The following is a 25,884-nucleotide window of genomic DNA, read 5'->3' on the forward strand; positions in this document are numbered from 1 at the left end:
AAACATTAGATTCCCCCATTAGACTGTGAGAGCAAGGGTTACTTGTGCTTTGCCTTCCTGTGTATCCCATGTGCTTAGCACAGTGCCTGGCACGTGGTAGGAACTTAATAAATTCTAGTTAACTGAATAACTAATGGAACATCATTGTTTTATGGATCCAGTTAATGATAGTAAGCAGGGCAGACTTATAGTTCCAATATCCATTGACCTTTGTTAGGAATTTTTTTTGGAATACAAACATTTTGCCTGTCAAATCCCTGTAAATGGTATTCTCTCTTAATGGCTATATCATTTCCTGAAATGGTCTGAATTTGCCATTGACTCCCAGTTTGTTTACCTGCTTACAATGAGATAAGCAGAGCAGCCTATACACCAAGGTTTTCCCTTTGTACCCGCAGGTTCAGAGACTCACCTATGGTTGTGGAGCTGCCCCAGTAACTAAGGGAAAGAACAATTCCACTATTATTTTTAAGCTATCAGTTGACTTGGGTCAAACTACTCTGATTCCACCTCTAAAGTAGCATGTCCCATAAGTCCCTTAGTTCCCATACAAGGTATTCTCATTTCTGTAGCTGGCATGTTGAAAAAGTAGAGATGGAGAAGCTAGAGAGGCTTCTCTGAGTCAGGATAAAACTCCCTACCCCATGAGACCCATGGGAGAAAGCAGGGAAAATTCTGCCAATACTTGGGCTATGAAATTATATCTCTTTCCCCTACTGGGTGTATGAGATAAAATCTTTCTAACCTTCAAAACTTTTGACTTCTGAATATGCATTTGATGGATTGTTTTGCCAATATAAATCAATTTTAACTCTAAATTGATTTTATCCTCATCTTCTCTTCTGCATTTCTTCAACCTGGGAGTCTTATTTGCAGAAGCAGAACTTTTCAATGAATGTATCTCTTAAGTCAAGAGGTGGCTACCCAATTCCTTGAATTTACTTATTCAGTTCACTACTGTGTTCAGAATCCAAGAATGGTTATTTTCCCAGAGTGATGCACTACAGGCAAATGTAAACTGGGCTGATATTTTGCTTCTGGCCAATCTAAAATAAACTCTTTTGTGTTGCTTGCTTCCTTGAAGGCTGCAGAACAGCTGAACTGCTCCTTGTTTGTACACCCCTGGGACATGCAGACAGATGGACGGATGGCCAAGTACTGGCTTCCCTGGCTAGTGGGTTTGTATTTGTTTTGGAGGCTGGGAGTGTAGCAATAGCTTCACATTTTCCCAATCATCAGCTAAAACATAGGATATTAAATTTAAATCCTTAATAGGAATATAGATTAGAGCCTGTGTGGGACAGAGACCACTTACTCAAAAATAAAAACAAAGACTTAGATAACTTGAAAGTAGAAAGGAGTTTATTGCTTTCTCATGAGAAAGGGTACCCTCTTAGTCGCCATTGCGGGCCAAGAGAGTACGAGTTGGGTACAGAAATCAAGGCTTATTTATACCCTAACGTGAATTCCTCCTCCCTAATCCCCTTCCCCTTATCCCATTGGCTGGGCTTTCAGGGGGCACAATCTATTCACCAAGATACAAGTTTGCCCAGAGACAAGAAAAGGCAGGAAGCTTTTCAAGGGTAAGCAGTTCAGGTTGGGGGCAGGGCTATTCTTTCTGCTAAGCATTTAAAGACAGGGTCTGAGTTGGGGAGGGTTTTGAAAGCAACAATCAAGAACTATTAACAATAACCATTGACCCCCTGAGGAGGCTTCACTTCTGAAAGATCATCTCTCAAAAGCCCAAAGACCAGATTCCTCTTTTAGGTCCAACAAGTGACTCTTGGATTGTTTTATAACATAATAACAGCTTCAATCAATCAATCAAAGTACATTTGTAAGATGCCAGACATTGTTCTAGGCACAAAGGATATAAAGAAAAAGAATAAAATAATACCTTGTCCTCAAGGAACTTACATTCTGTCAGAATGACATGTACACATATAGATTTTTACAAATTTACAAAATTCTTACAAAATTTATACAAGACTGTTTGGAGTACTTGAAGCTGTGAGATCAGGAAAGGCTTTATGTAGAAGGTGGAGCTGAGCTAAGTCTTGAAGGAAACTTAGAGATTCTACCAGGTGGAAGTGAGGAAGAAGTCCGTTCCAGTAATCTTAGAGCTTCCCTTCCTAAAACTGAGATCCTCAATGTATTGTAATGAGATCCTACAAGTACCATAAACCAGGCAGCCAAATTTGAAAGGGCTGATTATCCACTCTGTAATACATTATCCAGACCCCTGCTTCTCTTCCTCTGCACATTTTCAGTCATATCACCTCTTGCTATGACTCTACCAGAGTCCACAGAAGGAAAGGGAAGCAATTCACATTGGGCTTTTTTGGTTGTTATTATCCCTGTTAATAAAAGGAAAAGGGTTGAAACTCACAGCTGTCAACAAGTCTTAATGAATATACCTGCAGTTTTCAAAGACCTCCAGGGATAGAGATTATATTATTTCCCTAATAGTACTTAAGGTGAACAGAAATCTCTCCCCTGTCTGCCTCCTTATAAAGGGGAGTCCAATAAGAGAAGATTTCAGGATAGTTGACTCAGGTTCTTCTGAGGGCTATAGGGCAGCCTGCATTTTTTTTTAATATCAGAACATGAAGCTCCCTGCCACCCCACTGAGAATTATACCCTAGTGACCAGACAACTCAGAAATATGCCTGTTCAACTGAACTCTTCTGAAGTTCTTCTTAACATGGTTTGTAATGTCTGTCTAAGGGAAGGGAAGTCAATCAGTATATTTGATGTGGAACAACTATATCAAGAATCCTAAAGAACTTTGTAGATTTCATATTAATCTACACTAGTTGGCCTTCACCTTACCCCTTAGGGGCATACAGGACAGGGAGGGACAGGGAAAGGAAAAAGGGAACCAAATGCTATTATCCCCATTTTAGAGACAGACAAACTAAAGTCAACTTGCCTTTCACATTCATAAATCATCAAAGGACCCAGGAACTCAAACCATTTCTTCTGATTCAATTCTAGTTTAAATCCATAAACAACCCAACCTTAAAGTTATAAATAGCAAGTTTACATTATCTCCAAAGTAATGGCATTTTTATGATCTGTATTTATCAAGTCATGGGAGCATTAAGCTTAAGAGATTACTGAATTGAAGAACTGGAAGGGAAAAAAACTACAATTCCTCTGCAATAGCAGAGGATTCAACCTAACAAGCTCTGCATATTGCTATTTTGCTTGCTATTTTCAGGCATGCCAGCAGAAACCACCACAGCCATTTGTTCCATGATTATGGGAGGAGTCTTTAAGAAGTTTCCTAACCTTAAAGTGTGTTTCGCACATGGAGGTAAGAGCCTGAGGGGCATCATTTGCCAAATAATTGTATTCATAGGATTTAGAGCAAGCAGGTAGCTAGTGGCTCAGTGAATAGAACATTGGAACTTGAGTCAGGAAGACCTGAATTCAAATCCAGACTCAGACACTTCCTACTTGTGTAACCTTGAGTAAGTCACTTAACCTCTATCTGCCTCAGCTTCCTCAGTCATAAAATGGGAATAAGAGCACCTACTTCAAAGGGCTGTTGTTAGGAGCAAATGAGATAGTATTTGTTTTTTTAAAAAAAAAGCACTTATAACAGGCCTGACACATAGTAGGTGCTATATGAATGTTTATTCCTTTCTCTCCCCTTATTCCCTTTCTTCTACACACCTTGGTTATACAGAAAACTTGCCTCCACATCATAAAAAGTGATGCCAAAGAGATCATTGATCTCTTTGTTCTCACTATCACCACCACTGATTTGTGCCTCTAGTCTAGTTTTGAAATGTTTTCTGTCATTTTAAGGTCATTGGACTTAAACGGACATGCCAGTCTGGCCCAAGTAGTACAGAGTGGCAACAGTAGAATCAGTCACATTTCACTAGCACCACGGACAGAGCACACTTTGGATTCAGTTCTGTAACTGGGGAATAGAAAACATAATCTCGGCCCTGAAGAAGGTTATGTGCAAGAAGAAAGTGCAAAAGACAAAATCCAATACAAAGTATGATTCTCCTGCTAGAGAATGGGAAATTGGCTTCCTTTTGGAATAAATTCAAAATCCATAGCCTACACTTTAAGGTCTTTTATTAAATGGACCCTCCTTATACACTCAAGGCACAACGGAATTTTAGAGTTGTGTAAAACCTCAGATCATCAAGAACAACTTTCTGATTTTTTTTACAGATAAAACAAACAAATAGATTCCAGAAAGGTTAGGTGATTCCTCCTACACATCTCTACAAATCTCTCAACTATCTGTTGACAGAGTCAACACTAGGACTCAATTCTCTTGATTTCTGGTCCAGTGCTACTTTGCTTCTTTTCTTGTTACTTCCCCAATAAGGATCCTCTATGTCACTGAGGTTAATAACAATAATTCTCATTTACATCAAGCTTTAAGGTTTACACAGTCTTTCTTCACTAGTGCATGAGGTAGGTAGTGCAAGTATTATATCAACTTGCAAATAAGGAACCTAAGACTCAGAGAGGTTTTGTGTTTATCTAAGGCCACACAAAGTGTGTCAAGGTCAGGGGACAGGACATAAATCCAAATGTCTTGGTTCCAGGTCTTATGCTTTTTCCACTAAACAATGCTACTTCTGTTTGTTCTCCTTGTAACCTGCTCATTTCCATTCCCACCTCTAATATTACCTGTATGCCCTGGAGCAACTCATCAAATCTTCCTGGGCCTCAGTTTCCATATCTGTAAAGTGAGGGGGTTGAACTAGATCATTCCTTCAGGCTCTAGATCTATGATCTTTTCTTACACTGTATGATTACAATCTTGGACAGGTAACTTGACCTCTGGGACTTACTTGTGTCATTTATAAAATAGACATAAGAAATGCCTTATCTGCCCAAAAACAGGTGGCTGAACCAAATGATCTCTTGAGAGCCCTTCCAAATCTAAGATATATGACTATAAAAATCAACTGACGTTCACTCCCATCAGCTCTTCTGTGAATAGAACAGAAGATTGGTCAGATTAAGTGACCATCTCAAGACACAGATTTTCTTGTAGCTGACCTGATCCACCATATCCACCACTCTATATAATTGATCTTAGGCAGAACTATATGATGCTTTATAATACTCAATTTTATTGATTGTGCTGATGGGAAAGAAAAACGAGAATTGAAATGAAAACCCAAGCTGGGCTTCTGATTGGGCAGTCTCTCCTCCTTACTCCAATCCTGCTGCCTTCACCATCTATGGATTAATGTGAAATATGTGAGTTTTGGGTTCAAAAAATCAGTTTCATGAGCTTCGTGGAGAAGGCAATGCTAGACTAAAGTTTTCTGGGGGGAGAGGGGAAACAGAGGCTTTAGTGGTCTACAAATTCAATATGAGTCAGTGTGAAGTAGCAGCTAAAAAAGCAAATGCAATCTTAGTTCGCATTGAAAGGCAGGGCTCTCAGGCATAAGGAGATAATAGCCCTGTGCTCTGTACTGGTAAGACTACAACTGGAGCCTAGTGTTCAATTGCGGCTGCCACTATTTAGGAAAGACAGTGATAAGCTGGAGAGTGGCCAGAAAAGAGCAATCAGTACAGCAAGACCTTTGAGTCCATGTCATGTGAGGATTGGTTGAAGGACTGGATATTTTTATCCTGAAAAAGTAAAGACTTTAAGGGTAAATGATAATTATTCCAAGTATAAGAAGGGTTGTCATGTGGAAGTAGGAGACTCATTCTGTTTGGCCCCAGAGGGCAGAACCAGGAATAATGATTAGAAGTTGCATAGAAACCAATTTAGGCTTAATGTCAGGAAATTTTCCTAATTACTAGAGTGATCCATAAGGGAAATGGGTTGTTTTGCGAAGTAGTTCCCCTTCATCAGAGATCTGTAAGCAGAAGCTAGCTGACCACTTACTTAGTATGTTGTAGTGGGAATTCTTTTTGAATCTGGGTTAGACTAGGCGGGTGCTGAGGTCCCTCCAAACTCTGAAAATTCTTTTTTCAAGATTATTAACTCCAACAGATTAGAAAATCAACTGCATATGATTTCAGGAAAATTGCTAGGAAGTAGGTACAGGAATCTTGGCAAGGGAAGGGAAATTTTCTTTTGTCTTAGCATTATCAACAGAAGGATTTTTCTTTCTGAAATAATAGCCCTTGATTAAAAGTGGCTCATTCTCTAACAAGACTGTAGAAGACAGGTAGACAACAGAAATACCTCACTACAGTAATTACCAAAAGGAACTGAAGGAAAGGTCAACACATTAAGTAGTAATTGAGCTAATTTATGTCAAATTTATGATTTATTGTAGCTTTTGGTGCCATTGTTCAGAGGATTAATTTCACTGATAGATTGGGGGGAGCAAAAAAGTAAAAGGACCTTATTCATTATGCTTATTGAACATTCATTTATTCTACAAGCATTTATTAAGCACCTACTATTTGCCAAGCACTACTAAGAAATAAAAAAACAAAAACTGAAAGAATTCCTGCTCCCAAGGAACTTACATTCTATCAAGCAAAACAATATGCATATATGTAAGTAGGTTATTATTATTATTATTACCATCATTATCATCATCAGACTTTAATAGCTTAAAACCACACTAAGACTTTCAGGACAATCTGTAGATATAAAGTAAATATATGCACTCAATCCAGGGGTTGGTCAGATGATGTGATGGAAGATTCCTTCCTATACTGAGGAGTCCAGCAGATGACGTGTGCAGCGCTACTCTATCTCACAGAGGTTCAATACTCCTAGTCTTGTCACGCTAGCTGTGTGGCATCTCCAGCAGGAAATGAAAAGAATAAAATTGTTCTCATCTCTACTGCTTTAGCACCTACAATCCTCTTACCTCCACATTGCAACAAGGAGGCTATTTTAGCACATTTGTAAGTAAAAGAAAAAAAGCCTTAAGGCCTCCCAGATTAAAAAAAAAAAAAAGCAAAACTCTCTGGGAAACATACACACCTACATTTTGTCTCCATCATTGTGCTATCATATTTTTGTATTCTAGATGTTATCATCTATCCCTGAGAAGCAGTAGGATATACTGTCCCTATGTGCTTATATACATGAACATCCTAAGGGAAGCCTTAGAGAAGACCTCAAAACATATCACTGCTATTTTTTACCTATGAGACCTTGGAGATGTAATTTCCTCATTTAAAAAATGAGGGGGGGAACTAGATGTTTTCTTTGGCCTCTTCTGGTTCTAGATCCTACGAGCAATATAAACACCATGGTTATACTTAGAAAACTACATATTCACTACTGTTATACTTGTCTGAATATTTTATTCCTAAGTGTTCCCACAATACTTTGTATAAAGGTTCATCTGTCACTTTTCCTCCATTAGAATGTAAGATCCTTAAACAAACTTGTCTATTTTTCATTTCCTGTATCAAATCAGAAAAGCACAATCCCTGGAGCCAGAACATCTTTGTTCAAATCCTTCCTCTGATGTACCCTTGGGCAAGTAACTAGGCCTTAGTTTCTTCATCAGTGAAATAAAGGGGTTCAGCTAGACAGCCTCTAACATCCCTTATAGCTCTAGGTTTATGACCCTATATTTCTTATAAATTTAATACTCAGTAAATAATTGTCAACAATGACAATGATGTCTCTCTGCTTTGTTATATATTTTTCTAATCAAGATCAGCCCCCTCAATAAGAAGCTTTCTTTGTAGGTGGTGCTTTTCCATTCACAGTGGGGAGAATATCTCATGGATTCAATGTGCGTCCTGATTTGTGTGCCCAAGACAACTCAACCGACCCAAAGAAATACCTGGGTTCTTTTTATACGGACTCCCTGGTTCATGATCCTCTGGCTCTGAAGCTGCTGACAGATGTTATAGGAAAGGTAAGTTGACATGCTCTTAAGGTTTGCTGAGGGAAAAAGGGAGGAAGTGGAGGATTGCTGAATAAGTTTGTTTTCTTCTCTATTTCCTACAAAATAAGAAATACAAATGAAAGAAAAGGGAAGAGAAGGCAGATAAAAACTCTCTTTGTTCTCTGTCACCTACCTAACTGAGTATCCAGTCTTCCTGTGTAGGCTTACTTACACAAGGAGAATTCTTAGGACCTAATATTGTTACCTTGGAATTATTACCCATTCTGAAGAAGTTCCAGTCAGTTTAATCAACTGTATATTTCCACATTGCCAGACCCTCCTCCCAAGCAAAAGCTAAAGAGGTGGGACAGCATGATATAGTAGACAAAAGAACACATAGTCTTGTGTGAGGGGAAAGAATCTTGGGTTCTAGTTTCAACTGTACATTGATTAGATGTGTTACCTTATGCATGTTACTTATTCTCCCTGGCCTTCTGTTTCCTCATTTGTAAAAAATAACATAATATAAGATAAAATAGAATAAAATTAAGGTTATAATAAAATAAGGGGTTAAACTAGATGATCTCTAAGGTCTCTTCCCACTCTAGATGGCCACTTGTGGGCAACATACTAGGCACTGGGGGAGACAAAAAGATAATTAAGATATTGTATGACACACACAAATATACCATACTACACAATAACTAAAGGAAAGAATAGAATAGGAGACATAAACAGTCAGAGAAAGACAGAGACTGGGGTGGGGGGTTGGGGACAAATGATGTCCTATGTGAAATCAGAAAAAGGAAAGATAAATTCTGCATTTTGGAATGACATTAATAGGAAGTGAATTTGGTTAACAAGATGGTGTGTGAAAACAACTGGTTTGGGATTGCTGAAACATGGCTTAAAATATAGGAATAACGGACTTTTGGGCCAGGGATGAAGTGCACCCAGTAAGGACTCATAAAAATGAATTTGCCTAAAGTCTTGCAAATCTAGTGGGTTTTTTTTCCTAAAGCAGAGTGGGAGGCTTTAACCTGAAAAGGAAGAAGTAGGGTAAAGACTGCTTATATGTTTCCACCAAGTTAGATACTATAGATAGTAGGTACAATGTATGAAGAAGAAAAACAGTAGAGATGCCCAGAAATTCACATGAGATAGATTCCAAGAAAGGAGCCAGCAATAAAAACCTTGGCCTCAAATATCTATATACAATTACACAAAGTATGGGGGACAACCAAGGTGAACCAAAAATCTTAATTCAAGGAGGCAAATTTGATATCACAGGTTATCACTGAAACTTGAACGATGCAACTTATAATTGGAATATGACTTTGGAAGCATGTGCTTTATTCAAAAGGATCTAGATAGATTAACATAGTGAAGTAGGAGGAAGAAAACAGTATTGGGTATTTAAAATGTAAACTCATATATGGAACCACAGAAACCAGAGGAAGAGGCACGTGGAAAGTATTAGGTGAAGTCCTATGGAGGCAGAGACAGAAGCAATGTTATCATTGGATTGCATTATAGACCACCTGGACAAACTAAGAAACAGATGAAGAGTTGGAGAAACCTAGAAAACTTGGCACAGAAGCAGGACATAGTTATGATAAAGGACTTTAATTATCCAGATATCTATTGGCATTCTCTTTCTGCCAAAACACAGCAGCTAATTATTTTTTGGCTTGCCTTAATGTTTACATCTTTCAAAAGGTGAAGGAAGCAACAAAAGCAGCTTTTATTATGGACCTCACTAATTCCAGAAAGGAAAAAACAATGAAATAGAAATGAAGGGAACCCCAGAGAGAAATGATCACCCTACCTTAGAATTCATGCTAGAATGGGACAGAAATCCTTATGGTATTGCACAAACTTACATTGTAGAGGACAAATTTCAGAGAGTTCAGAGAAAAAATAGGATTACATACACTATAATTCTTCAGGGAAAGTCAAATTGGGAGAGATGGAGAGTTCTTAACAATGAAATTCTGAAGATCCAAAATGAGGTACAAAAAGGAGTACTGCTTAAAAAGAACAATGTGAATGCACAGGAAACTCACTGACCAACTTAAATTTTAAAAACCTGTGTACAAAAGATCAAATGAGAGAAAAAATGAAGGATGGATACAAATATATGGGATTCAACAACATTCAGTAAGTATGATCCTGTAGGAATGGTGTCAGAATGAACTAAGTCTAATAAGAAAAGTGAAGGATAACCAAAGAAGGGCTGTTGTATGCTATATTGGGGGAAAGAGGGGGATCAAAGAAGGAATATGGATGCTGCAGAGATAAGATGACAATGAATTATAGAAACAAGGCAGAATTCCTCAGTGCTTGTTTCCATTTTTTTTCTACCAAAAGAAATTAACTTTGGATTAGAAAGGAAAGAAAAAAATTAGATAGCAAGGAATCAAAACCCCAAATACATACAAAGATAGTAAAAGGGCATCTAGCTTCAGTGAGAGGCACAGCATCCATGATTAGGGTGATATTAATTCCATTAAACTCTAGCCAGACAAGATTATATCTGGAGTATTGAGGAAAAACATTGAGTATCCACAGGAGGGTGATCAGGATGGCAAAAAGCCTTAAGATCATGGTATATGAGGATTGATTGAAGGAGCTGGGGATGTTTAACCTGGAGAAGACTTAGGAAGGACACGGTAGCTATCCAAATATTTGAAGGACTGTCATGTGAAAGAGGGAAAAGAAAAGACTAAACAAAGGTGGAATATAATAAATGTGGGCTAATAAAATATTATTGGAATTAACTGGAATTATTGGAATAACAAAATATTCTCAGAAGCATTCTGAGAAATTTGGGAAGACTTGTATGAACTGATACAGAGCAAATTAAGCAGAACTAGGAGAATAATCTGCATGATAATAGAAGAAAATCAATATTATAATGATGAAACAAAAGACAACAGAATTCTTGTCAAGGCAGCAACCAATCTGACTGGCACTGAAATATAATCTATCTCTTCTTGGTAAAGAAGTGATAGATGATGGCTGCCCACTGAAACATACCTTGTCAGACAAGGCCAACATGTTTGTTTTCCCCGGTAATTCTTTGTTGCAAAGGCAGATTCTTGAAAGGAGCCATTAATGAGGAATATGGAGGATAAGTCATTGAAAAGTAACCCTTGGCTCTTCTCAGCAATGCAAGGATCTAAGACAACTCCAAAAGAATCACAATGGAAAATGCAATCCATATCCAGAGAAAGAACTATGGAATCGGAATGCAGATGGAAGCATATTATTTGCTTTCCTTTTCCTTTGTTGTCTTGTTTTATTGTTTCATTCTAGTGGTTCTTCTCATTTGTTCTAATTGCTCTTTACATCATGACTAATGGGAAAATATGCTTAATATGAATGTATAAGTACAGACTCTATCAGATTGCATGCCATCCTAGGTGGGGGGGGGAGAGGAAGGGGGAGAAAATTTAAAACTCAATATCTTAAGGAAGTGAATGTTAAAAACTAAAATAAATTATTTTTTTTAAAAAGAAAAGTAACCTTGCTGTAAAAAAGAAATAAGCACCAATAAACTGTTTGTTAGACTTGTTCTGCTTGGCTCTACAGGACAGAGCTAAGAGCAAGGAGTGGAAATGTGAGAGACAGATTTAGATCTGATACATGGAAACACTTGACAACAATTAGAACTACCCAAAAGCAGAATGGGCTGCCTCAGGATATAATGGGTTCCTCCTTACTAGAGGTCTTCAGGAAATGCTGGATGACCACTTACCAAGTTATGTTATAGAGAGGATCTTATTCAGGTATAGATTGAACTAGATGGGCCCTCAAGTCCCTTCCAATTTTGAAATTCTACTATTTTGTGCATCCAACTGGGAACATGGAGAGGAGTAGGTCCTTGAATTATATGGACATTATTTAATAAGCAATATAGAGTCATTAAAAGGGTTTGAGCTGAGGAACAGCATAGATCAGATCTGTTCATACGGAAGCTTAATTTGGCAATATGTGAAGGAACGATGGGAGGGGGAAAACTAATTTGGGAAATTGTTGTTATGTACTTCAATCAGATTGTAATGCACCCTGTGCTAGGAGGATAAGAGTAGTCATGAGCAGTGAACTGATTCAAGAAATATTTCGTAGACATTAACTAGGACTTGATAAGAAGTTACATTTGAGAAAGAAGAGGGAAGTGTCGAAGGCAACACTAAGGTTTGAATAGGAATGATTGGATGATAATTATTCTATTGACAGAAATAGGGAAGTAAAAAAAAAACAGTTTGGGGGGGGAACAGTGAATTCATTTTGGGTATGTTGAGTTTGAAATGACAGTGGAATAACTAAATTCATCCATAATCTCACTGATTTGAGAGGTCTCTCTAACCATGAAGATCACAAGCTGCTTATCATGTGCAACTCTTGACCATACCCTCCCATAAATTGGCTATAGGGGTCCATCCAATATGCTGGAAGCCTTCCTCACTTTCTCCTACTGTTGCACTCTGGCTTTCTTCTTTCTATCCTTGCCCTCATCATGCAACCAGTCTATCTTTTCTTCCTATCATACAATTAGTGATTAACATCTTTCATTCCTGTCCTTCTTCTAAGCTCCTCATTGGTTGTATGTTATTGTTGTCTGGTCATACCCAGTCCCAGTGGGACTCTCCATTGACTTCTGAGTGATATCCATCCTTAATTCTTCAAAGAATCTTGTATTCCAGGTCTTGCTCCTACATAACACTGGGATTACCAGGTAGAAATATGCAACTGGCGATGCAGGTCTGGAGCTCAGAGGAGATGATAAGCCACAACTTACTCACAACCTACCTCCTCTAACATAATCATTAATAGACCTAAAGAAAACACTGAAGTTAGAGAACTCCAGGAAAGTATGAGTAAGGAAACACTTGTCTTCCTTGTAACAGATTGATCAAAGACCTTTGTTTCATTTCAGATGCAGACTATAGCAGAAAAATGTTCAGCATTTAATGAATAATAGTTTTATTTAATTTTAATAAGTGTTATTTTAATAAAATAAATATTTAATAATAAAATAATTTCCTAATAATACAATAAATGATTTCATAAAAATAATTATTTTATTTCTTCATATTATCTTTCTAATTTATGTCCTCAATTCCTAATTATTTCCTATATCTTTTTCAATTCAATTCAATAGTCATTAAGCGCCTACCATATATATGCAAGGCACTTGTTTTAGTATCTAAGAATACAAGGATAAAAAAAAAAAAAAGCCAGTCTGTCTCTTCAAAGAATTTATTACTCCCTTACTCAAACTCTAATGGCTCTCTATTACCTCTAGGACGAAAAACAAATTCTGTTTGGCATTAGACCTGGATCCTCCTTATCTCTATCTTTCCCATTTTCTTGTACATTACTTCCTTCCCACCACTCAATGACTGAGCCATACTGGTCTCTTTGCTAGTAAACACACACACACACACACACACACACACACACACACAGACACACACACACACACACACACACACACCCCTCTCCATCTTCTAATTTTGTGTCCTCGCACTGGCTATCCTCCAAGCCTGGAATATACTGTCTCCTTACTTCTGCCTCTTTAAATCCTTGGCTTCCTTCAAGCTTTTTCTCCTCATTAGACTATAAACTCTATGCTTCCCTTTAATTCTGGTGCCTTCCCTCTGAGATTACCTCATATTTATCCTGTATACATCTTATTTCTATGTGGTTAACTGTATTGTTTCTCATTAGAATGTGAGTTTCTTGAGAATAGAAATTCTCTTTTGCCTTTCTTTTTATCCCTCACCACTTAGCACAGTGCCAAAGGACAGAGCAGAATTGAATGTCCACTAAGTCTAAAACCATGGTCATTTGCCCACAAATCTGTTCATATAGCATAGGAGGGAAAAGAGATTAAAAGGAACCAAGAAAATCAGACCTGGGACATCAACCAATTTGTTAAGTATGGGTTCAGAAAGTATATACAATTGAATGAGGCCAGAAAAGATTTTGTGGAGCATGCAAACAGTAGATAAATATATTTTGTTTGCTTACAGGCTACTGTAGGTAATTAGCTTTCTAACCTCACCTTATCCACACAGTTCTGACAAACATCCACTGGCACTGGAAATAAAAACCTCTGAACTTTGGCCTACTTAAAGGGGAAGGCCAGTCTATCATTTCTAGAGGGAGTATTAAAAAAGATATTGGACTGAGTCCCTGCTTATTTATGTTGCCTTGGCTAATCGCTTAACTATATCAGACTTTGCTTTCTCATCTGTGAAATAAGGGGGTCACATCAAATAAGATCGAAGTTTTCTTCCACTCTAATATTTGATGGCTCTGTGTTCACCTGTCTTTGGATGTAGTGGTTGGTGAGTGGGTGGGGAGGGGAATGAGGAAAGATGAAAGTCGGCCAGTAACTCTCCTACGGAATGTTTCAACTCACTTTCTACTGAAACACTCCACTGCTTCAAAATGAAAGTACAACTAACTTAGGTCCATATCTCCTTTGGTTATTATCATTAAAGTTAAATCTTGGCAAAGTAGGAGGGAAAAAGCATCTTAGCTCATTTGTTCATGGTTCTTTTGACAGGAGGAAGTAATTTACCTTTAAGCCTGAAAGCAGGTGTTGCTTAGAAAGCAAAGAAATTCCTGATCCTATGGCTTAGATTCAATCACAAAAAGAAAGAAGGAGAGATTTGTGGTGCTCTGGATCCTTTATGTTGAAAAATTGTCCAAATCTGTTTCACAGTTCATTATATAGAACAGAAATCATCAGTAGCCTGAAGTTTGCACTCCCTAGTTCAGGGGTGGGGAACCTGTAGCCTCAAGGACGCTTACTGAATCCAAGTCAAGGGGCCGCACTTGAGGACCTAGAGAGTCATGTGTAGCCTTGAGAAGCCACAGGTTCACCACCCCTGATCTAGTTGCTAGTATGGTGATATATAACGTCCCTGCTAAGATAAACTGGGAAATCTCATTGATTTTTTGTTATAATGGTGTCTGAGACCACAGTACTTAAATATTTGACTTGTAGACAGTTAGGTGGCACAGTGGATAGAGTGCCAGCCTGGAATCAGGAAGATCTGAGTTCAACTCTAGCCTAGAATGCTAATAAGCTGTATGACCCTGGACAAGTCACTTAATTTCTACTTGCCTCTGTTTCCTCAACTGTAAAATGGGCATCATAACAATAGTGATTCCCTGCAGCTAGGTTGTAAGAATGAAATGAGATCATGTGTTGTGAATATCAAATGAGACAATATTTCTAAAGTGCTTAGCACAGTGCCTGGCATGTAGTAGGTATTTGTTTTCTTTCCTATATTTCAAAGTAGCTGCCATTTCATCAGTGTGGGTATTTCCTCCACTTCGTATGTGGCCTTCATGAGATCTTGTGGCCCAAAAAAATTTATCACCTGGAGATCAACATTCCAGTCATGAGATTCTCCAAATTTAGGCAGGATAGACACATAATCCAAGACTTAAAGCCTTTCTACCTTTGTTAGATCTAGAATCTCAGAGTTAGAAGAAACCTCAGTGATCACTGAGCCCAACCTACATAAATGAATTCCTTCTTCAACAACTGTGGCCAACCACAGCTTGCAGACCTCCGGTGATGACGAGGACTTACCGTCTCCCAAGGCAGCTTCTTCTACAGTGAGATAATCCTAATGGTTGGCAAGATTTTTCTTTTATCCAGATGAAATTTGCCTCTCTGCAGCTTTCATTCATTGGTCCTGGTTTTGCCCTTTGGGACCAAATCTAATGTCTTTTCTACACAACAACTTTTAAAATATTTGTATACAATTATCACATCTCCCATAAGTCTCCTAGCTCCTTCAACAAATTCTTCCATTGCATGGTTTTAAAACCCTCACCAGCCTGGTCACTGTCCTCTGGATTTATCAATGACCTCCCTCAAATGTGGCACCCAGCACCCAATGCTGCAGGCATGGTCCAAGCAAAACAGAAAGTGGATTATTCCCTACCTCATTGTTGACAGCTGCTATCAAAGAACCCCAAGATTGCACCTTTTTTGTTGTTGTTTTGGCTGAAAACCAAAATTCCTAGACTATTTTCATATGAACTGTTGTCTATACCACACCATATTTGTTCAATTCAATTTTTGAACCCAGGTATAGTTTATATTTATGCTTTGGAACTCTATCTAATTAGATCAGGCCCCCGTAGCCTAGCAAGATTTTTTCTGGATCACAGTCAATTTTAGAGTCCAACATATTACCTATTCCATACAGTTACATCATCCACAAATTTGATAAACATTTGACCCATCCTTTCATCAAAGTTATCAATGAAAATACTGAACAGGGGGCAGCTAGGTGGTACAGTGGATAGAGCTTTGGCCTTGGAGTTAGGAGGACCTGAGTTCAAATCTGGCCTCAGACACTTAACACTTACTAGCTCTGTGACTCTGGGCAAGTCACTTAACCTTGATTGCCTCTCCAAAAAGAAAAAAAAAATGAAAATACTGAACAGAAGAGCACTAATGATAGGTCCTGGAACACTTCCATCCAGATTGACATTCATCTATCACTAACCTTTGGATCAAATCATTTAGTCGTTCCAGACTATTATCTACCTCATATCACTTTATCTTATTCACAAGGATGTCCTGAGAGATGGCAAATCCTTTGCTGAAATCAAGGAACACTGTCATTCCCTTGACTTTTCAGTCTAGTACACCTATCAAAGAAGTGAATAAAGTTAGTCTGGCATGATCTGGTCATGCTGAAACCAGACAGGCTCTTAGTAATCAATATTAACGGTCAATATCTTTTAAATACTCACATCTTTTTAATAATACTACTGCAAAAAAGACCAACTGCCACCCTCAGAGCAGATTTGCCCCTCTTCCTTTGAGTCACAGGTCCAAATGATAGAAGTAGGTACTGGGAACCTATCAGCTGGACCATTCTCTCTCCTGTCTGGAGAGCTTTTAAGGAGTAGCTTAGAGTAATGTGCATAACCTAGTCAAGCTTCTCTGGAGGAAGGTGGGAAGCCAAAAAGACTCAGTGAAAGGTACTAATAGGAGGCACACCCTTCAAGTGCTAGGGGAGGGAAGAGGTAAAAAAAAATACTGATTGCTCATGAGCAATGAATAGAAGTGTAATATATAAATAAGATATAAAATAAAATCTTGTTGATGCAGTCCAAGAAGGAATTTCCTTAAGTCACCTGATTTGAAATGGTGGAGACCTGCAAGGTCTGTGTCCGCATTAATTGAGAAGGCATCAGATTAAATTCTCTGTGGAGCAGCTTGTAAGATCTAATTCCAGGGAGATGGGGCAATGTGTCCCCATCTACCAGAGGAAAGCTATGCAGCTACAGTGATAGGGGTGAAGATGAAGGGACCCAGAACACCTGGCTGAAATCTGAAGTGGAATGGATTACCAATAGTGAAAAACTATCAGATAAGGGCAGCTGGCAAAAGAACAAAATGGTACAGTGAAAAAGTACAATAAAGATATAGAAGAATGGATTTCTTTTTTTAAAAATTTTTAGTAATATTTTCCCCCAATTACTGTTAAAATGATTTTTAACACTTTTTTAAAATTTTGAGTTCCAAATTCTATGCCTCCCTCCCCTCCTCACTCCCTGAGATGGCAAGCAATCCAATATAATTTATACATGCGCAATCATGTAAAACATTTCCATATTAGTCATTTTGTACAAGAAGATGAAGGAAGGAAGGAAGGAAGGAAGGAAGGAAGGAAGGAAAAAGAAAGAGAAAACAGCATGCTTCAATCTGTATTCAAAACGGTATTGGTTCTTTCTCTGGAGGTGTATAGTGTGCTTCATCATAAGTCCTTTGGGATTGATTTGGATCATTGTATTACTGCGAATAGCTAAGTTATTCACAGTTCTTCATCATACAATATTGCTATTACTGTGTACAACATTCTCCTGGTTCTGCTCACTTCATTTTGCATCAGTTCATGTAAGTCTTACCAGGTTTTTCTGAAGTCATCCTACTTGTCATTTCTTATGACAAAATTCCATCACAATCATTTACTACAGCTTGTTAGAATGAATTCTTCTTGCTGGGGCTTGAGCCAGGCCAGTATTAAAAGTCATGAAGATTGAGTAGGCTTCTGGGGGAGGTAGACTCATGGCAGCAGGGGGTGGGGTATAGATTCATGGGCTCAGACACAGGTACCTTTGGGGTCTTTTATTTTGTAAATAAAATTGTTCTGTTTTGAAGTATTATGAAGTATAGCTTGTTATAGCTAGCATTTATGTAGCACTTAAGATTTGTAAAACACATTATATTATCTAATTTTATCCTGTGAGGTAGGGAGCAGCTAGGTGGTCACAGATAGAGTGCCAGGAGTCAGGAATACTCATCTTCCTGAGTTCAAAGCTGGCCTCGCTTAATAACTGTGTGACCCTGGACAAGTCACTTAACCCTGTTTGCTTCAATTTCTTCATCTGCAAAATGAGCTAGAGAAGGAAATGGCAAACCACTCCAGTCAAGAAAACCCCAAATGGGGTCACAAAGAGTTGGACATGACTGAAAAGACTAAGTGACAAAAATGTGTTGTTATTATCATCACCATTTATAGATGAAGAAATTGAGCTCTCTCAGTTAAAAGATGGTTAAGTGCCTCTTAAGACTTGCCCAGGGTCACACAATTAGCAAGTGTCTGAAGTCAAATTTGAACTCAGGTCTTCCTGACTACAAATCCAGTGCACTAAACTAAAACATCTAGCTGCCTAAACTACTAAGGAAAACTGATGGCTACATTTAGAAATATATCAGATACTGAAATTCCCCGATTCCACCTGGGTAAGGGATGGTTGTTATCCTTCAAGCTCAAAGAGGACCAAAATAACCTCACAATGTTGAGGTCAATGTACACTGTGTCCGACTGTGACTGATCAGACCAATATGAGCTCAGAAGGCTCTACCATAGGTCAGGCATAAAAGTCTATATGAACTTTGGAGTAGAGGTTATCTCTAAATTTGAACATCTCATGTGTTTTCTGAGCTCCCCAACTTTGCTTTGCTCATAGAGCATAGTGCCTTCTTTGATTCAGGCATGCCATGATGGGTGGTCCTTTGCCAGTGTCTCCCATGTCTTACAATTGATTCCAAAGTTCCTCAGTGAGATCTTGAGAGTGTCCTTGTATTGCTTCTTCTGACTTCCATGTAAGTGCTTGCCTTGTGTGACTTCTCTGTAAAATAGTCTTTTAGGCAAACATACATTTGGCATTTGAACGACTTGGCCAGCCCATTGGAGTTGCACTTTCTGCAGTAGAGTCTGAATGCTTGGCAGTTCAGCCCAAGAAAGGACCTCAGTGTCCAGTACCTTATCTTGCCAGGTGATCTTCAGAATCTTCCTAAAACAATTCAAATGGAAGCGATTTGGTTTCCTGGCATGGTGTAAGTATGCTGTCCAGGTTTCACAGGCATACAGCAATGTGGTCAGCACAATGGCTCTGTAGACCTCCAGTTTCGTAGGCAGCCTACTACCTCTTCTCTCTCACACTTTCTTTTGTAACCTCCCACACACAGAGCTAGCTCCAGCAATGTGTGTGTCAATTTCATCATCTATGTGTACATTCCTGGAAAGAATACTGTCAGGGTAAATTAACTTATCCGCAGCATTCAAAATTTCTCCATTTGCTGAACCTGATGGTTCCACTTATGGGTGGTATGGTGTGGTGCTAGCTGGTGGAGAACCTCTGTTTTCTTGGTATTAATTATTAGATCAAAATTAACACAAGTAGCAGAGAATTAACCCATACTCATCATCTCAGCCTCAGAGGTGACATTGAGTGCATAATCATCTGCAAACAAAAAGTCATGTGCCAACTCTCCCTCCACTTTAGTCTTGGCTTGTAGCCTTTTCGAGTTAAATAATTTACCATCAGTGTGGTAGTTGACTTTGATTTGATTGCCCTTTTTGTCCTTGTTGAAGGCATCTGACAACATCACAGAAAACATCATGCTAAAAAAGCATGGGAGCAAGCATATGGCCCTGCTTCACTTTATTGGTTACTGGGAAAGTGCAAGAGCATCCAGAACTCTTGTAAGCATGCCATCATGAAACTGATGTACCATACTAATGAACTTCTCTGGGCAACCAGATTTTGCCATGATCTTCCACAAGCCTTAACAACTAACAGTAGGGGCAGCTAGGTGGTGCAGTGGACAGAGCACCAGCCCTGGATTCAGGAGGACCTGAGTTCAAATCTGGCCTCAGACACATAACACTTGCTAGCTGTGTGACCCTGGGCAAGTTACTTAAACCCATTGTCTAGCAAAACAACAACAACAAACAGTATTGGGTACAGTATATAGAACACCAGCCCTGGATTCAAGAGGACCTGAGTTCAAATCCAGCCTCAGACACTTGACATTTACTAGCTATGTAACCCTGGGCAAGTCACTTAACCCCATTGCCTAGCAAAAAAAAAAAAAATCCTAACAGTATCAAAGGGTGTTTGACAGATTGGTCAGATTGATAAATGTTGTGTATAGACCTTTTTTTCTGCTCCCAGCATTCCTCCTGGAATTATTGGGTAACAGATACCATTCAACCACTCCTTGGCCCTTTCTGAAGCCACACTGGCTCTCATGTAAAAGATCATCTTCCAAGTGAAAGATCAGCCTCTTAAGGAGAACTTTGAATTTTGCTAGCAATGACTAAGAGGGAGATCCCCCTGGGATTGTCACAGGACAATATGTTTCCTTTTCCTTTATAGATATGGACAATGGAGGCATCCTTGAACTCCTGGGAGATAACCTCCTCTTGCCATATAACCCAGATTTCAATCAGCTTTTATATGATCAACAGAAGCTCTGCCTTGTAAAACTCAATTGGAATAGAATCAGCACCAGGCAGCATGCCACATAAGAGGAGCCTAATAGCATTCAAAACCTCTTCTTCAGCTGGAAGTCTGGCTAGAAATTGACTTCAGCCTGAAGTATATGGTCAATGGTTAATGATGGTCTTTTGAGAGCACTATGGAAGCATTGAGTCCAGCTGTCTAGGATCACATCCTTATCAGTAATCAATGTGGCTTCATCAGCACTGAGTAGTTGAGATGCACCATAGGTCTTTGGCCCATAAATAGCCTTTATGACATCATAAAAACATTTTGGATTGTTACTATCAGCATAAAACTGAATTTTATCTGCCTTCTTACTGAGCCAAGAATCCTGTCTCTCTAAGCTTCACTTGTACTTCACTTTTGATGGAGGTAAATGTTGCCTTCTTAGAGATGGATGAATTATCCTGCTGGTAAACCTGTGGAGTTCTCGTTTTTCACTAAGCATCTTCTGAATTTCCCCATCATTTTCATCAAACCAAACTTGATGTGTGCAAGAAAATGAGTCAACACGGTGATGTACAGCAAACCTCTGAAAGCTGCTTGCTCCTTTTCTGCTCTACTATTGCCAACCATGTGTTCACTTAGCTTTCCTTCCAAGTTAACAACAAACTATGCATGCAGGGAGAAGTGCTCTAATCTGTTGACATTAAGTCTTTCGGTAGTCATCTTGCTTTGGGGCACCATTTTTGTTAAAGGTGAATGTTTAGCTTGGACAGAACAAGTCTATGATCAGTGCAACACTCTGCTCCACACATCGCCTTTGTCACTATCACATCCTGTCTCTTCTACTTACAATGACACAGTCTATTAAATGCCAGTGTTTGCTGCTAGGGTGCATCCATGAAGTTTTATTGCATTTAGGTAAATGGAAGACAGTGTTGGTGATGAGGAGGTCATGAGACACAAGTCTTCAGTAGTAAGTGACAATTGCTGTTGCAGTTTCCAATGCCATTCCTCTCCCAAAGACTCCTTGCCACATCTGATAGTCTGTGCCCACTCTGGCATTAAGAATTACAAGCTTGTCCACTTTCAACACATTAAAGATGAGGGTCTCCAAATCTTCATAAAATTTTTCTTTGCATGTGCACTTATGACAGTGGCATGGCACTTTCCTGCAAGCAGCAATCATTGTCATGAGCCAATCATTTACTTCTTTTGGGAGGCATACAAGCTTGTTGACTAGATTAGTTTTGATTGTGAAACTTATGCTAGCTTCACAGTGCTCCCTCCAGAAAAGCATGCATCCAGCTCCAACTCTGGTAAGCTGGCCTTCATTTACCATCCTTGTTTCACTCAGGACTGCTATTTGACTGTGATACCTGCTGAGTTCTCTTGCAACAAGAGCTGTTCATCTTTCAGGTCTACTGGATTTCTTGTTGTCCATAAGTGTGCACACATTCCATGTACCAATGGTGAGTGGAATCATCTTTGCAAAAGTTTTTGTACATTTTTTGTGTTTTGACTACAGGGTAGGATCTCTACTTGCCATGGTAAACAGGCCAGGGTTAGGTTAAGTAAAGCAGACAGTTTTTAGGGCACCTTTTCTAGCCCCTTCCTCATGCCTGGAGGTGAGCAGTACAATCCTTAAAAAAAGGCTGCTCAGACACCCAGAGGACTGCCAAATCCTACTGCTACTTCAGTCCAGTGAGAAGATGACCCTATGGCCTGGGCCGCCTATGTGCAGGGTTGTAACTACAGCTCCCATGTATCTGCACCTGATGCTTCTTCACTTGTCCATCACCACAGGACTTTGAGGTATGTAAAAATGGTAAAATGATATGGGTAATACTTTTTGACTCATGCATAAATTGGATTTTTGAGACAGTTGCATGATGTCATGGGCACATAATAACTAGCCAGATAAGAGAGAGCTATGTAAAGTGTACCTGGGTCCTAGTATTAACTATATAACAACATTAGTTTGAGGAATTCATCCATTCATTCATTAACAGTTTATTAAGTTACTTGGGGCAGCTAGGTGGCTGTAGTAGATAGAATCCACAGCCCGGAGTCAGGAAGATTCTTCTCTCTGAAATAAAATCCAGTTGCAAACATTTACTTAGCTGTGTGACCCTGGGCAAGTCACTTCACCTTGTTTGCCTCAGTTTCATCATCTGTAAAATGAGTTAGAGAAGGAAATGGCAAACCACTCCAGCCAAGAAAACCTCAAATGGGATCACAAAGAGTCGGACCTGACTGAAACAAATGAGCACAACAACAAAAGTACCTACTGTGTGCCAAACAATTGTGCTAGGCACTAGAAATAGAAGGATAAAAAATAAAACAACCTGAACTCAAGAAGCTTGCATTTTATTTATCTATTTTGGTTTCAGAAACATCTTCCTCAAAAAAAAAAAAACACTAGCTGTGTGACTCTGGGCAAGTCACTTAACCCCAATTGTCTCACCAAAAAAACAAAAAAGAAAAAGAAAAAAGAAGAACAAAACAGAAACATCTTCCATTTGTGACAGCCTACTGTTGAAGAATCATCAGAGATGATTCTGAGATTGTAAAAATATTAAGTTGTGTCAAACTTCTAGGCAAAATTATAGAGCTAAAAAAATCTAACTTCTGCGTTATATACAATCCTTTCACCATATATTCTACCCTGAGATATCCAGTCTCCTTATGCTCAATCTCTATGTCCCACAAATTTATTCTTCCCATTGGCCTGGTGTCCCTAAGAAGTCCTCCAAACTAAACATCTCCTACTCTGCATCACCTTCATCCAATCAAAAGTTATCTGACCTATGTTCCATTCTCATGTAGTCCAATTCTCTCTTTTCCAAGGTAAAAACTACCACAGGTAATAGACTAATTTCTGGTGTTGAATTAGTATGGAATTAGGCTAACCCTCTCTTCTTTCCCAGGTAATCTATATTTTAATATTGGCTTTTTATCTAACCCAACGAGAGTGACTATAATATCCAAAATTTCAAAGCAATAGTAGAGAAACTTAGCAATTGAGTGAAGGCAAGGACTTCTGACAATCTCCTAATCTTCATAGTTAACCTATATGTGGGGTTGCTCACAGTCCACGAGTTGTAGAAATTAGATGTGGATTTGACAAGTTAACTAGTTTCTCCAGAATAGATAGTCTTTGGTTGTTTTGTTATATGATGCTGTATGGCAATGGCATCATGCTTTTCCTAGGCCCTATATTGTTTCATCTTCATTCAGGTCAGCTTATATTTTGTGTCTAGAAACAAATGGATGAATAAAGAAGAATTTGATTATTAAAACTTACTATAGGGATGCTATAGGGATACAAAAATAATTTATTTACTTACTATGTGCTAGTTCAAATTTGTTTCTTCCCTCTGAGATTATTTTCAATTTATCTTATATGTCTTTTTTGGGACACAGTTATTTACATGGTGTTTCCACCATTAGATTGTGAGCTCCTTGAGGTCAGGAACTGTTTTTACCTTTCTTTGAATCCCCAGGACTTAGCCTGACACTTAATAGGAGCTTAATAAATGTTTGTTGTCATAATTTGACTTGCTAGGTACCATGCTAAATGCTGGGGATATAAATACCAACAAGCAAGCAGCTTATATTGTACTAGGGGAAGAAAACACATATAGGGGAATCGTGGTTAAGGAAGAATATTTTGGAAGGAAAGGCAGAGACAGTGATTGGCACCATGAGGCAACTCAATGTCCTAGAATGCTAGTGTTGATTTGATGATTGTTCACAGAGCTGAAGTTGGAAAAGAATGTGAAGGAGGAAAGAAGAGGGTACACACGCAGCAACATGTTGTGAATATGGCCAGGAAGTGGCAAGGTAAGTTTGGGCTTAGGCTAGATGCAATCTAGCTTCCCAATCAGAAGTCCAGGAACTGAGGACAGGAACTTGACTTAATGACGCAGTCACCTTCATGGACAGACATCAGGGATATGACAAAAACGTAATTTCAATGTTTGCCAATGCCAGAGAGGCCAAGTTATCTAGTAATGTAGCATTGTTCTGTACGTTATTTTCCAGACTCTAACATACTTACAGGCTGGGTCCTCAGAGAGCAGTTGCTAATTTTACTCTCAAAGTTCTACAGCAGGGAGTCAAATAGAAGTTCATAGGACATATTGCTGCCTCAACACTCCAGAGTGGCCAAAACCAGATTAAAATGTAACTGGGAAATATTTAACAACAACAAAAAGAAGAATACACTCAAACATAAGTAATGTTCATTTCATGGTTTTCTAAGTCAACATGCAACCCCAAGGATCCTTGTATAAGGTTTAATGGCCTCAGTTTCTATTCAAGTTTGACACTATTTTAGAGGACCCTGAGGGGGTTATCTAATGTCTTTCCCTCTAGTGTGCCTCCCTCAATGATTATCAGTTTGAATAAATTAATCAGCAATCCTTAATTTGCTTTTAGAAAGGCATATTTACTAAGATGGCATAATATGAACAGTTGATACAAAAATCTCCTCCCCAAAAGTCTGTGACATATTCCCCCTATGGGAAAGTGGGCTCAGATTTTCAATACATGAGGCAAAGTGTGTAACTCACAGCTCTTGGAAATCTCTCTCTTTTTTCCTTTCATGGAGTCCTTACAAAGTCCCTGTTAGGCATGGTCTAGCCTTCTGCTGAGCTCCTTGTAGAGGCCTGAAGCTGCCTTTCCTCCTTGCAAAGGTAGTGTGAGATTCAAATGAAATAAAGGATATAAAGCACTATATAAATGGCAGTTATTAATATTATTATCATTATTATTAGCAACAGTCTATAGCCATAAGACGTCCAGTCTGGTGATGACTTCATTCTCTGAGCTTTCCACTATACTCCTGCTCAGCCCAAAAAATATTTATAGAGCAATCCAGGAGTGTGCTGGTAAAGGCGGAACAACCAGGAAAGGGGCTGGGGAGGGTAGGGTGGGGTGTATACATATACACTTTTAATTTTAATCTGCATTATTAACACTTTCTTAAGCCTAGATAATCAACAAAACAATAAATCAAATCCTGATTTGTGGCAATGATTTCTGAATTGTAAATAAAAATTAGTAATAGGCTCCTCAACTGGTTAGAGCTTACTCCAGAATACCCCTGCCTCAGTGTGTCTAGTTCAGGGTTGGGGAACCTGTGGCCTTGAGGCTGCATGTGGCCCTCTAGGTCTTCAAGTACAGCCCTTTGACTGAATCCAAACTTCACAGAACAAATCAAGTTTGGATCCGGTCAAAGAGCCTCACTTGAGGACCTAGAGTGTCACATGTGGCCTCAAGGCTGAAG

General features: G+C 38.8%; 1 protein-coding gene across 2 annotated transcripts in view; it reads left to right on the forward strand.

Annotated features, from left to right (window-relative positions):
- Positions 1-25,884, forward strand: part of ACMSD (aminocarboxymuconate semialdehyde decarboxylase) — an 83,690-nt gene that overhangs the window by 34,578 nt on the left and 23,228 nt on the right. For both annotated transcript variants that reach the window (XM_021009460.2, XM_021009464.2), the window contains 3 exons: positions 1,085-1,178; positions 3,224-3,319; positions 7,663-7,835. In XM_021009460.2, the coding sequence (XP_020865119.1) occupies positions 1,085-1,178; positions 3,224-3,319; positions 7,663-7,835 (363 nt within the window). The remainder of the gene's footprint in view (positions 1-1,084; positions 1,179-3,223; positions 3,320-7,662; positions 7,836-25,884) is intronic.

The sequence above is a fragment of the Phascolarctos cinereus genome, unplaced genomic scaffold (genome assembly GCF_003287225.1).
Source record: "Phascolarctos cinereus isolate Bilbo 61053 unplaced genomic scaffold, phaCin_HiC Scaffold_726;HRSCAF=1367, whole genome shotgun sequence".
NCBI classification, from domain to species: Eukaryota; Metazoa; Chordata; class Mammalia; order Diprotodontia; family Phascolarctidae; genus Phascolarctos; species Phascolarctos cinereus.